A 13,710-nucleotide genomic window follows, 5' to 3' on the forward strand; every position below is an offset into this window, starting at 1 on the left:
TTTTTAATGCTTAGGTTGTCATTCCTTCTTCAAGTCCAACCCAAGGCACACTAGTCTTCTGTTAGGTTTGCAGAAAACCCAAAGATCCTTTTTTTTTTGTTTCATTTTTGGTTTTTTATCCTGTTAGTTCGTATTATTTGAACTTTCAGAGTAATATGCAGAACTCCTTCTGCATGTGTATTGTCAATCCATTAATCGTTATTTCAAGGAAAAATGCTTGAAAGATTATCAAAATGGACAAAATAAAATTTTGCTGAGAGCAAAGCTCGAATGAATAAATCAATCAAGATAGCAAACTTTGCTGAGATATGATGAAAAGATTATCACAATGAATAAGATGGAATTTTATTGGGAGCAAGCTCTAAATGAACAAATAGCAAATTTTGCTAAGATAAGATAAAAAAAAAAACAGGTGCTCCAGATATCGCAGCATGAGTTCCTCTGCACAACTCTGTGTTTAGAAATCCTAAAGACTTTGTTGATGCCCCAAGATGTAGCATCTCTCCTTCTTGTTAATTCGGAGAAGACAAAACTACTCTATGCCTCATCTTTGATCGAAAATTTGAATTGCCCATTCCTGGGTTTTCAATTCAAAGCCCCTTTGGTCTCAAGGTGCCCTTTGCGGGTTTTCGCCTTGGCCTCTCCCTTTTTTTTTTTTTTTTTTTTTAGGCAAAGTACCTCTTCACTGAATCCGAATTCACAGGATTGGGCAAGCTTTTGCCATCCATCCAGTTAAAATTAATGCCCCTCCTGAAAAGGCCTTTTTTACTACATAAGGTCCCTCCCAGTTTGGCATCCACTTTCCTCTGAAGTCCTTTTGTATGGGAAGGATCTTCTTCAGTACCAAGTCCCCTTCATGGAAGTTTCTAGGACGAACTTTCTTATTGTAAGCTCGCATCATTCGTTTCTGGTACATTTGACCATGACGGATAGCTCTTAACCTCCTTTCTTCAATCAAGTTCAGCTGATCATATCGGGCTTGGACCCATTCTGCTTCATCTAATTTAGTTCTGAAAAATCGGAGAGAGGGAATTTCAACCTCATGGTAGCACTGCCTCCATCCCATAAACCAAAGAGAATGGTGTTGCCCGGTAGAAGTCCTGACGGATGTTCGATAAGCATAGAGGGCGAATGGCAACTTCTCGTGCCAATCTCTATAGGTCTCAGTCATTTTCCCCACAATCTTTTTGATATTTTTATTGGCTGCCTCCACCGCACCATTCATCTTCGGACGATATGGCGATGAGTTGTGGTGCTTGATCTTGAATTGATTACAAACCTCTGCTATCGTGCTATTATTCAAATTTAATGCGTTGTCTGATATGATCCTTTCAGGCATTCCATACCGACATATGATTTCCTTCTTTAAAAACTTGCTGACAGCTGTCTTTGTGACGTTGGCGTAAGAAGTAGCCTCTACCCACTTAGTAAAGTAGTCAATCACTACAAAAATGAAACGATGTCCGTTTGAAGCCTTTGGCGATATCGGCCCAATGACGTCCATGCCCACATGGAGAAAGGCCATGGGGAAGTCATGACGTGAAGAGGTGATGGAGGCACATGAATTTTGTCTCCGTAAATCTGGCATTTATGGCACTTCTTAGCATACTTGATGCAGTCTCCTTCCATGGTAGACCAATAATATCCAAATCTCATGATCTGTCTGGCCATTGTGAAACCGTTAGCGTGTGTTCCACAAATACCATCATGGACTTCTTCCAAGATCTGCTTGGCCTCCACAGCGTCTACACATCTTAACAGCACCTGATCTTTTCCTCTTTTGTACAGGATTTCCCCATCTAAGACGTAACCACTGGCCAGCCTCCTCAACATTCTTTTGTCATTCTCAGTTGCTTGGTTTGGGTATTCACAATTTTTCACGTATCGCAATATGTCCTGATACCAAGGGTTGTCGTCCTTTTCTTCTTCCTCGTCAATATTACAACAGTGGGCTGGAGCATCATAAATGCTCATTTGGATAGGCTTCACATCCTCTGGTCTATTTACTTTGATCATGGAAGCCAATGTAGCTAAAGCATCGGCCATCTGATTCTCGTCTCGTGGGAGATAACAAAAGTGATGTCGTCAAACTCCTCAATCAATTCTAGGACCATCCTTCGGTAACTAATCAACTTAGGGTCTCTTGTTTCCCATTCGCCTTTGAGCTGATAAATTACCAATGCTGAATCCCCATATACCTCAAGTACCTTGATTTTGCGTTCCATAGCCGCGCGGATTCCCATGATACATGCTTCATATTCGCCATGTTATTTGTGCAATCAAAATCTAGTTTACTGGTGAAAGGATAATGATCACCGTTTGGAGATACCAAGACTGCCCCAATCCCGTTGCCCATGGCATTTGAGGCTCCGTCAAAATTTAATTTCCAAGTATTGCCTTCTTGTGTGCCCGTTTCAGTAGTTGCCACATACATCAGATCCTCATTTGGGAAGTCAAAGTTCAAAGGCTCATAATCGTCCAGGGCTCTACTTGCTAGGAAATCTGCTATCGCGCTCCCTTTTACAGCCTTTTGATTCACATAGGTTATGTCGAATTCAGATAGTAGAATTTGCCATCGGGCCATCCTTCCGTTTAGAGCAGTTGACTCCATCATGTATTTCAGAGGGTCTAACTTTGAGATTAACCAAGTCGTATGGTACAACATGTATTGTCTCAATCTCCGAGTAGTCCAAACCAATGCGCAACATAATTTTTCAATTGGCGAATATCTCGTTTCGCATTCAGTGAACTTCTTACTGAGATAATAGATCGCTCTTTCTTTTCGTCCTGACTCATCATGTTGGCCGAGCACGCACCCCATGGAATTCTCAAATACTGCCAAGTATAGTATTAGTGGTTTGTCAGGGCAAGGTGGCATCAGTACTGGGGCGTTGGACAAGTAATGTTTAACTCTTTCGAAAGTTTCCTGGCACTCCTCATCCCATACACCTGGATTGTGTTTCCTAAGAAGGCGGAATATGGGGTCACATTTCTCAGTTAATTGTGAAATGAATCGAGCGATGTAATTCAGTCTTCCTAGGAAACCCCGAACTTCTTTTTGAGTACTTGGCGGAGGTAATTCTTGTATGGCCTTAACTTTGTCTGGGTCAATTTCGATTCCCTTTTCGCTGACTAAGAATCCTAGCAGTTTTCCTGATCTAGCCCCGAAAGTACACTTGGCTGGGTTAAGTTTTAGCTGGAACTTCCTTAACCTCAGAAACAGTTTTCTCAGAACTTGCACGTGTTCCCTTTCTGTTCTGGATTTTGCGATCATGTCATCAACATAAACTTCTATCTCTTTATGCATCATATCATGGAATAATGCTACCATGGCTCTCTGATACGTTGCTCCCGCATTTTTCAATCCAAAAGGCATCACTTTATAACAAAACGTCCCCCACATCGTTATGAATGTGGTCTTCTCCCTGTCTTCAGAAAGCATCTTAATTTGGTTGTACCCGGAGAAACCATCCATGAAAGAGAACAGTGAGTATCCGGCCGTGTTGTCTACCAAGGTATCGATATGAGGCAGTGGGAAATTATCTTTTGGGCTGGCTTTGTTCAAGTCTCTGTAGTCCACACACATTCGCACCTTCCCATCTTTCTTAGGAACAGGGACTATATTGGCTACCCATTCTGAGTACTTGACCACCTGTAAGAAACCAGCATCAAATTGCTTCTTGACTTCTTCCTTTATTTTTAGCAAGACATCAGGCCTCATCCTTCGAAGCTTTTGTTGGACTGGTTTGCATTCCTCCTTTATAGGCAATCGGTGCACCACGATATCAGTACTTAAACCTGGCATATCTTGGTAGGACCATGCGAAGACATCTTTAAACTCTTGAAGCAACTCAACAAGGTCTCGCCTTGTTTCCTTGGCAATGCAAGCGCCAACTTTTACCTCTCTGCCCTCTTCTAAGATCACGACTTCTACTGATTCCTTATAGGGTAGAATTTGTTTTTCCTCTTCTTCCATCATTCTTAACAAATCCGGAGATAAAACGCTGTCTTGGTCACCTTCAAAATCTTGAGGATTATCTATACTCATGTCTTGCTCAAATAGAGACTCTGAATTAGTAACAGAGTCGCTCATCTCGTTGATATCTGAAGACCTGTTATTGGAACAAATGGAGGCCCAAATAAAAGAATCTAAGAATACTTGTATGCATACTATGATTATAAAGGGAATGAAAAGAATGAAAGAATATTTGCTCAAGATGAAACTGAATGATAAGTTTTCACTGAAATTAGATTTTGGACATGTGCCTTTTACAAAAGATTCTTATCGCCCCCAGGCTTAGGGCGACAAGTGTTCTGAATATTACTCTGAATTAGTTCTAAATGTTACAGGGATCTCTTCTGCAGTCCAGTTATTCAAAACACTTCCAGGTTCGTAAGGACGAATGCCCGATAAATTCCTTTCCACCCTTTCTTCCGCGGATATGGCATTAATGTCCAACCTCTCAATCCTTCCCTCGTAACCTCATCCTTCTCTTCAGGGTAGACAATTCCCCTTGAAACAAAAGTCTTAGATATATGGGGAAAGGTCATCGGTCCCCACTTGACTTCTATCCCGCCCAAATGTGCTCTTCTCTTTTCCTGCTTTTTCTCCATCTCTTTCCTCCTTTCCCTCGCATTAGGCTTATATCCCAAACCATAACGGTCCTGTTTGTTAATTAGGATCGGTACTCCGACCCTTCCCTGGAGGTATTTTCCCAATCCTCTTCCAGGCAATGCTCCCTTTCCCATCGTTAGCTGTAAGCTCATTGACGTAGCTTTGGATATCTTAGGCTCTGGGATTTTGCTCATCTCGATGACAAATGTGGCATTTACGAATTCCAATGATCGGAATGAACATTCTATCGCTTCACTATCGGCCTCTATGTATGGCATATCATCGGTGACTGATGCAATGATGTCTTCTTCTGCATCTATAGTCACCAATCGACCCTCCATCACCAATTTTAACTTTTGGTGAAGTGACGATGGTACAGCTCCTGCAGAATGGATCCAAGGCCTCCCCAATAGGCAATTGTAAGATGGTTTAATATCCATTACCAAAAAATCCACCTCGTATGTATTTGGACCAATCAATAGAGGTATCTCGATTCTTCCCATCACTTTCCTCTGAGTGCCATCAAATGCTCTCACTATATTTTGGCATGATTTCATGTGAGAACTATCCACAGGTAGCCTGTTTAATGTGGACAGGGGCAGAACATTTAGGGCCGATCCATTGTCAACAAGTACCGCCGGTAGTATACACCCTTTGCAACGGACAGTGATGTGCAAGGCCTTGGTGGATCCCATACCGCCTGGCGGGATCTCATCATCGTTGAAGAAGATGAAGTTATCGGCATTTATATTGTTAACCAGGCGATCCAATTTGTTCACTGAGATATCTTTAGCGACATAAGTCTCATTTAGCACTTTTACCAACGCATTACGATGTATCTCTGAACTTAGAAGTAACTCGAGCACTGAGATGCGAGCGGGTTGCTTATGCAATTGTTCCACCACGCTATATTCGCTATGCTTCAAGAATTTTAGGAATTCTCTAGCCTCATTTTCAGTCACTGGTGTGTTAGTATGCGGTTCAGTTCCGATCGTCTTCGTTTTATCTTGTTCAACCGCCAAGGTTTTTCCTTTTATAGGCTCCCTTTTTGTATTTCCCAGGTCGTAGCGTTTTCCACTACGCGTATAGAAGCCTGCGTCATTACCCTCTTCTGAAGCATTTATCGGGTTCTCCTCTCCCGTGATCATCACATTGCAGTCGTAATTCCAAGGAACCTTTTTGCTATCCTTGTAAGGAAAGGCTACAGGTTTTTGGATTATGACCCTTGGCGCCAGTTGTATTCCAGATCCTGTACTCGTTGGCCTTGAAATAATCACCACTGGGTGATTTGGGGCCTTTCCCATAGACCCCTCCTCCGAGGCATAAACTTCTCCATTTTCAAGTCCTTTGATCTCTTCATAAAATTCTAGCTCTTTGTTGTCCATCAGATTTTGCACCAAGGCCCTGAATTCAGTGCAGTTTCGAATGTCATGGTCTTCTTCAGCATGAAACTCGCAGTACGTCTTCGTTCCTTCGGGCCTTTCTTTTGAATCTTGTTTGATGAGACCTCCTTCTATCATTTGTCTCCAGACCCAACTCAATGGGGTTTTTATCTCTGCAATGTCGGTTTTGATTCTCTTTTTCTCACCTTCGATTATTGCGTTTACCCCTTTATCAGCATGGTTGGGTAACGGATTCACTGCTACGTTGGGTCCTAATGGGTCGTCAAACTTCACAATCCCCATCTTAATGAACCTTTCCACCGCCTTTTTAAACCCAGTACAGTTCTCAATTGAGTGTCCTGGTATCCCTGCATGGTATTCACATTGGGCGTTCGTGTCATACCATTTGGGATATGGAGGTTGCATGGGCTCGAGATAAAATAGAGATACTATGTGTGCATCAAATAACTTCTGATACAGTTCCCCGTATGTTATTGGAATGGGCGTGAACTGAAGTCTCTCTGTGTTAGTCCTTGTATTGGGCCTTGTGTTGGGTTCTGCCTCGAGGGGGCTTGGTGACTAGTGGTTATCATTTTTGGAGGGCCAACAGTAATCGGTTTTGAATGGCTCTTGCTATATGTGCTTACGTTGTTTACTTCGCCCTCCTTTTTCCTTGGGGCTGGTCTTTTGAAGCTTTCTCCCGTGTCGATTTTACCGCTCCTTACCGCGTTCTCAATCATTTCACCGGACATTACCATATCCGAGAAGCTCTTGGTAGCACTCCCCAACATGTGGTTGATGAACGGGGCTTTCAAAGTGTTGATAAACAACATGGTGACCTCTTTTTCCAAAAGGGGCGGCTGGACTTGTGTTGCCACTTCTCTCCATCGTTGGGCGTACTGCCTGAAATTCTCGCTAGGCTTTTTCTCCATGTTTTGTAACGTAATTCGATCGGGTGTTATATCCGTTACATGACTGTATTGCTTCATAAAAGTTTGCGCCAAGTCTCTCCATGAACTAACTTTAGCACGACTCAGTTGGTTGTACCATTTGGCTGCAGATCTGATCAAACTGTCCTGGAAGCAGTGGATTAACAGCTGATCGTTGTTGACGTATCCTGTCATTCTTCGACAGAACATAGTTATATGAGCTTCAGGACAACTAGTCCCATTATATTTTTCGAATTCCGGCATTTTGAACTTAGGTGGGAGTACTAAATCAGGGACCAAACTCAGATCCTTGGCGTCAACCCCGCGATGATAGTCGATGTTCTCCATGACTCTAAATTTTTCCTCTAACCATCTACATCGGTCCTCCAGCTGTTTTGGCAGGTTCATTCTTGTTTTTTCTGTTTCTACCACGTCATCGAGGTCTGGGACCACAGGATTAGTGGGATTATCCCCGGGATTAGAACCCGAGCCCATTTGAAAATGCACTGGTACCGAGGCACTAGCTAGACATTGAGGTCTAATGGTAACCGGTATCCTCTGTGGGTACACCTCTGGTTGTGCTTGGATGTTAGTTGGGGTAAAACCTGGAGGATAAACAGGGTCATCGTGATCCTCCCCAGCATCAACTACGGGGTCTTTTCCTTTGTTATTCCCTCCAGCCAATAACTGCTTTAATTGGTTCATCACAGTATTCTGGGATTCTAACATGTCCTGCTGGATTTTTTCCAGTCGTTCATGCATCTGATCTTGCATCTCTCGTTGCAACTGTTCCAATCTTTCCATCCTTTGATCCATTACTTTTGTTTGGCGACGAGTACCGTAGTGATATTTGATTAGATTTTTGTTGGTTTCCAGGGTAACTGTCATAATTTAATTTTATTAGGGTCATTTTATGAAACTTACTGCATATGATGTAATGCAAATGTATGAAATGAATGCAAAAAGAGGCATTGATTCGAATTCAATTTCATTAGAAAACTCAACTAGAAAGCAAATTTCTTTACATAAAATAAATTACATATACGACTTCGCCTTTATACCCAAGGCCTTAACCTTCCTAAGAAGCCAAGCTAAATCTCGACCTCGGCTTGATTCTGACTCATATTTTAAACTCAATACATCGGCCTGAACTGCTAATGTTTGCAGATGATCAGCCACTTCCCGCACTTGAGTCACAGCTTCGCCCATAACGTAATCTCTGTCTCTAATATGCCTTTGAGAATGATGGAATTGCTCTTGCCATTGATCATTACTCCTCTCAAGAAGCTCCATTCGTAGCTCAGAATTGTGTAATGCGTCCTCAAGCTCCTCTACCTTTTCCTTCAGTTCTTCGATCTTATTTAAGCTTGCTCTTAATTCGATCATAGAGTTGCGACTACGGTACGAGTGAAGTGACTTTTCTAGCTCTGTCACCTTGGCTTTAATCCTGCCTTCTCATTTCGGCACTCTAACAAACTCCTTTCCAAAGCGTTTTCTCGAGCTCGAGCATCTTGAAATTTCTTTTCCCACTGATCGGCCCTATTCTTTTCCTCATTGATCTCTTGTCGCCACTGCTCTGACGTTTTGCCCAGACCGACAGTTCTCATCGACAATCGCAGCTTCTTGTAATCTGTTTTTAGACTATCCAAATCCTCTTCAGCTTTGTTCTTTCCCTTCCTTAATTTCTCGGCTTCTAGCTTGTGGATATCGATGTCTAATCCCAAATGCACTCTTTCTTCTTCTAACTGTTCTATCCTCTTTCCCAACTCAGAATTTCTTTTCTCAAAGTCTCGTTTGATGATCTCTAATTCTGACGGAACTACTTGTAATGCTCTTCTATAGACTGAACGCAATCTTCCCTCGGCTTAGGGATGTTGTCATTGACTCTTTTACTCCACCACCCATAATATTCTGAAGTTGCCATCGCTCCTATGGTAAATCTTTTCATTCGGTGAACCTGTTTCCAAGCGTTAGATATTTCTCGAGTTTTTCTCTTGTAGTTTTCATCCTTATAAGAAAACTCACATTGAGCCAACCCTTGTGTTGCTGGTATGAACTGTCTCGATCTATATTGTCTTAATACGAGTAAAGGGGCATAATCGATAGCTCCCCAAATTCCGAGTAAAGGGACCCAGTCGAAATCACCACATCGATACAGGATCTCGTCGGGTACCATCCAAGGAGCTTTCCATTCAACGTCATCCTCCTGAAGATTTTGGAGAATCATCATCCATTTCTCTTCCGTGATGTCGTCTCGTCTTGGTGTAGCAACTTGTTCCTTCAACGGGGAATAACCTTCTGAGAAGACTCGATAAGAGACATTTTCCACCTTCCAAAAGTGACTATGGAACCACACCAATAGTAGCTGTGCGCATCCGATGAACCTTCCCTCCCCTGCTCTTCGACATGCGCTTAGAGATCTGAAGGTTTCTGCCAAGATTGCCGGGATGGGCGTGACTCCCTTACTAAGCCGATCGAACAAATCAGAGACGGCCTCATCTACGTGCCCTAAAGCTCTAGGGAAAATTACCAAACCATAGATACCTAGAGCGAAGACATCCACTCTTTTCTTCACATCAGGGTGTGCCAATACTAAATCTCGCAAGCTTTTCCAAGGAACGCATTTACTGTCTCCTTTCTGTTGGATCCGGGCAGCGACCCACTGTTCGCTCATCCCTGTAATGCTCATCAATTTTTTTAATAATGTCGGGACACTAGCAGCTCTAGAATAGGCTTTGTCAATTTGAATCTTTGGACACCGAAGCAAGGTCGTATATTCTTCCACGGTGGGCACCAAGTCCACTTTTCCAAAAGTGAAACAACTGTAAGCAGGATTCCAAAACTGGGCTAGGGCTCGGAATAAATGCTTGTCCACTTTGACACCAAGTAAGTAAGGCAAGTCCCCGTAGTCACGGTAAAACATCTGCTTGGTCCCGTCGTCCCATTGATCCCATATTTCCTTCATTTCTCGAAGATCATTTTGGATTACGCTGATACGGGTGAAGTCCCATAACTCTGATACGTACCCTTCTGCAAGACTATCGCCTTTCTCTCTCCACATCGTCTCAGCCCATAATCGTACAGCTGCATTGTCTTCTACTTTATCAAGAAACCTCTTTTCCATGATAAGCTTTCTATCTATACTGAACGTGAATCGACACCTCTTTTGAAATGAAAATGCCATGCAACCACAAACAAAGCAAATTAGATCTAGGATTTAAAGTAAACAATAACAAATACAGCATCTATTCGGTAAGCACTAGGGTCTGGAATAGCTCTATCTCGGTGGGTTCTTATGGCTTGCTATGTATGGTTTGGTTCTAAAGTAAGGGCACCTGAACCAGCAGATTCCTCGATCCTCACCCATTATAGGCTCATATGGACCGAGTTCAGTTCAGGGGAATACATTTCCCTATGGCCATGCGGAGATGAAAATCTCACGAAGACATAGGTACGGATGTATCCCGGAAGCGATTCACTATCCCATGCGGAGGTGAAAACCTCACGAAGGCGTAGTTTCTCACTCCCACTTAAAAGGTGTGACCAACGGTCATGCAATGGAATGTGCGGAGGTATAAAATAAAATACAGAACACGATAAAAATGTAACTCAAAACAAAAGATGAGAGGATCGTAAATTTAAATCGAATTTTCAACTTTCGACAAAAAGTCAAGAAATAATCAACACGTGGCTTGACTCTCTAATCTCATCCCCAGCGGAGTCGCCAAGCTGTTGACACCATTTTTTGAATGAAAACGGGGTCGACTTGGATAAAAAAAGAATGAAAACGGGAGTCGCCACCGATCCTTTTTGATGAGGTGTGATCGGGTCACCTTGAAAAGTGGTTGTTTTTAATAAACGATTTAATTTTTATTAAAACAAAGATTTTGGTCTGTGAAATTTAAAAAAAAAACGGGTTCGAGAGTCGGTTACGCACGAGGAAGGATTAGCACCCTCGATACGCCCAAAATTGGTACCTAGTTGATTAATTAGTGTCTTAGTGTCGAAAATTGAAAATTTGAAGGGTTTTAAAAATACGATCCTTAAAAGAAAACTATGATAAGGTGAATTGAAATATAAGATTCTCTTGTTCCGAAGGAATATCACATCCAGCACATTAGGACACGATACCCTAAACCATCGAAACCAAGATCACCTTATAGTTTAATAAAACTATATTTTGAAGCTTTAAGAGGATATTTGGCTGTTTAGTCGAACGAGAAATCGAAACCCAGCACATTAGGGCACGTTTCCTCGATTTTCCAAACGCGAAATATCGCCTTATTTAAAAGTTTAAAAAGGATATTTGGCTATTTGGTCGAACGAGAAATCGAAACCCAGCACGTTAGGGCACGTTTTCTCGATTTTCCAAACGCGAAATATTGCCTTATTTAGAAAAATTTTCCTTTTGATGTTTGGTGTTAATGCTTGACGAAACAATAACGAATACGACAAGGTAAGCAAAGTAAAGTGAGTAACAACAATACAATAGGCAAAATGAAATGACGAGGCGATTACATACACGAAGCATACAAATAAATAAATAGAACTAACATTTAAAAAAGCACAAGTGTACATGAATAAATAAACAAGCACCCAATAACAATGATGACAATAAATACAATTATGTAAAAATGTATATGCATGTATAATTTAAAACCATAAAATAAGAAATATATATATAAATTACAGAATATGAAAACATAGATAAGTATATACGCATATATGAAATCGATAAATATTTAAAAAATGTAAATGTATATTTATATACTTACAAATCGTGATAATATAAGATATATGTATGTGAATTATAAAATATATGAAATATACAAAAAGCATTTTTAAGAGTATAAAATATATAAGTATGTATATGATGTAAAATATGCATAAATATATGTAAGTGTATAAAAATTATGAAGTGTGAAAAAATATGTTTAAATAGGTATAAGTACGTATATCTACATATATATGTAAAAATATAATATTTAAAAAAGGGGGGTATATATATATGTGCGTAATATATATAAAATTATAATATAATGTTAAAATATTCACATAATATACATAATAATAGTGTTGAAAACATCTATTAATAATAAATACACACTTATATGTATTAAAGATATATTCATAAATATAAAAAACATATACTAATAATCACAATAGTAAAGACAAAAAATGTATACGTAACATAATGCGAAAATATATAAATGTTGTGATATCTAAAACATATACATAAAAATGAAAAAAAATGTATGACGAATAATGCAAAGATATTTGTATGAGATGATGGGAAATATACGAATAGCACGATATTTACAAGTGTATGCCTAATATAATTATAAAAAAATGATATAAATAAATGAATACATGAAAATAATACCATATATACAAAAATACCTATATATATATGTAATGAAATATGTGAACAAATATTAATATTAATGAATATATGATACATGTATATAATAATAGAAACGAAACAAAATATATATATATAGTTAAATATAATACAATAATAATAAAACAACAATGATAATAATATTATATATATAACAATTTATATTTAAAATTGAATTAAACAGCAAAAATATTATGAAATTTAAGGTAAAAAATTGAAGAAGGGATGAGATTGGATTAAAAACCAAATCTCTGGGGCGAATTTGAAAGAAATTAAAGGAGAATGAACTTATCAGAACGCGCGTTAAACTATGGGGGATCAAATAAATAATTTGTCCAAACACTTGAAACGACACCGTTGGAAGGGGGACTAAATCGCAAAGTGTAATGGATTTCAGGGTCAATTTATAAACAACGAATAACTTAATTGCGAAATATAAAAATGCGGAAGGGCCAATTGCGCAAATAGCCCTTCCGCTCAAAAACACGCGGATCCTACCCTGGTGTGGGTCGGGTCGACCCGCCCCACGTCCGAAACGACGTCGTTTTATCATTAAACAGGGGGGGACCAAAACGGTGCGTTTTGGTCCCCTATAAAAGCTAAAATTTTTTGAAAAAATTCATTTGAGACCAGGTGAGGGGAAAAAAAAGGAAAGAAAGAGGGAGAGGGAGGGCACGGAGCGATTTCCGGCAAAGGGGGGGGTACCGGACGGCCACCGGAGGCTCGCCGGCGCCGGCGCCGGCCACCGCACGCGGTGGCCGGAAAGGTAAAATTTTTTATTTTTTTTTGCTAACTCCCTTTTTTAGATTTATGCTATGTAAAAATATGTAATAGAGAGTTTTTGAACAATAAAAACCTTAGATCTGACTGCCTTTTCTGTTTTTGGTCTTTCTCGCTTGAATCTGCTTTTTTCTTGTATTCTTAAGTAGTATTACAGTTGAAAAATGAAAAGAAAAATCCCCCCGTTTTATGACAGATTTCGGCTTTTAAAGCCAATATATTTGTTTTGTTCCTTTTGTTTATCATTTTCCCCATCATCGCATGCTTTCTTTGCTGTTGTTTCTGTCTCTGTTGCAGGTGGTGGGCACGGTGGAGCAAGTGGGGGTGTCAGACGCGTGGGGCGTGGTGGACGAGGAGGTGGAGCGGCGGCTGACAATGGTGGGAGCTAGGGCTTGCTGCTGGAATCTTTCAAGCAGATGGGCTGTTAGGGTTTTAAAATTTGGGCTCAGGTAGTTTTAGGATTGGGCTAGGTTGGTTTAGGGTATTGGGCTAGGTTAGTTGGGTTTTGGGTTTATTTTGTAATTGGACTGTTGTTTATTGTTTTAATATTCGGGCCTGGGCATAAAATTGGGCCTTACAAACACTACATAAATATTTATAAAA

The 13,710-nt window shown here is 40.3% G+C and overlaps 1 protein-coding gene across 1 annotated transcript in view; it reads left to right on the top strand.

Annotated features, from left to right (window-relative positions):
- The window catches only part of LOC107928732 (glycine-rich RNA-binding protein 10-like), a 31,819-nt gene extending 18,323 nt beyond the window's left edge, over positions 1 to 13,496 (top strand). Inside the window, exon 3 of the mRNA XM_041104324.1 lies at positions 13,405 to 13,496. Coding sequence (XP_040960258.1) covers positions 13,405 to 13,496 — 92 coding nt within the window. The remainder of the gene's footprint in view (positions 1 to 13,404) is intronic.
- The last annotated feature ends 214 nt before the right edge of the window (positions 13,497 to 13,710 follow it).

The sequence above is a fragment of the Gossypium hirsutum genome, chromosome D11 (assembly GCF_007990345.1).
Source record: "Gossypium hirsutum isolate 1008001.06 chromosome D11, Gossypium_hirsutum_v2.1, whole genome shotgun sequence".
NCBI classification, from domain to species: Eukaryota; Viridiplantae; Streptophyta; class Magnoliopsida; order Malvales; family Malvaceae; genus Gossypium; species Gossypium hirsutum.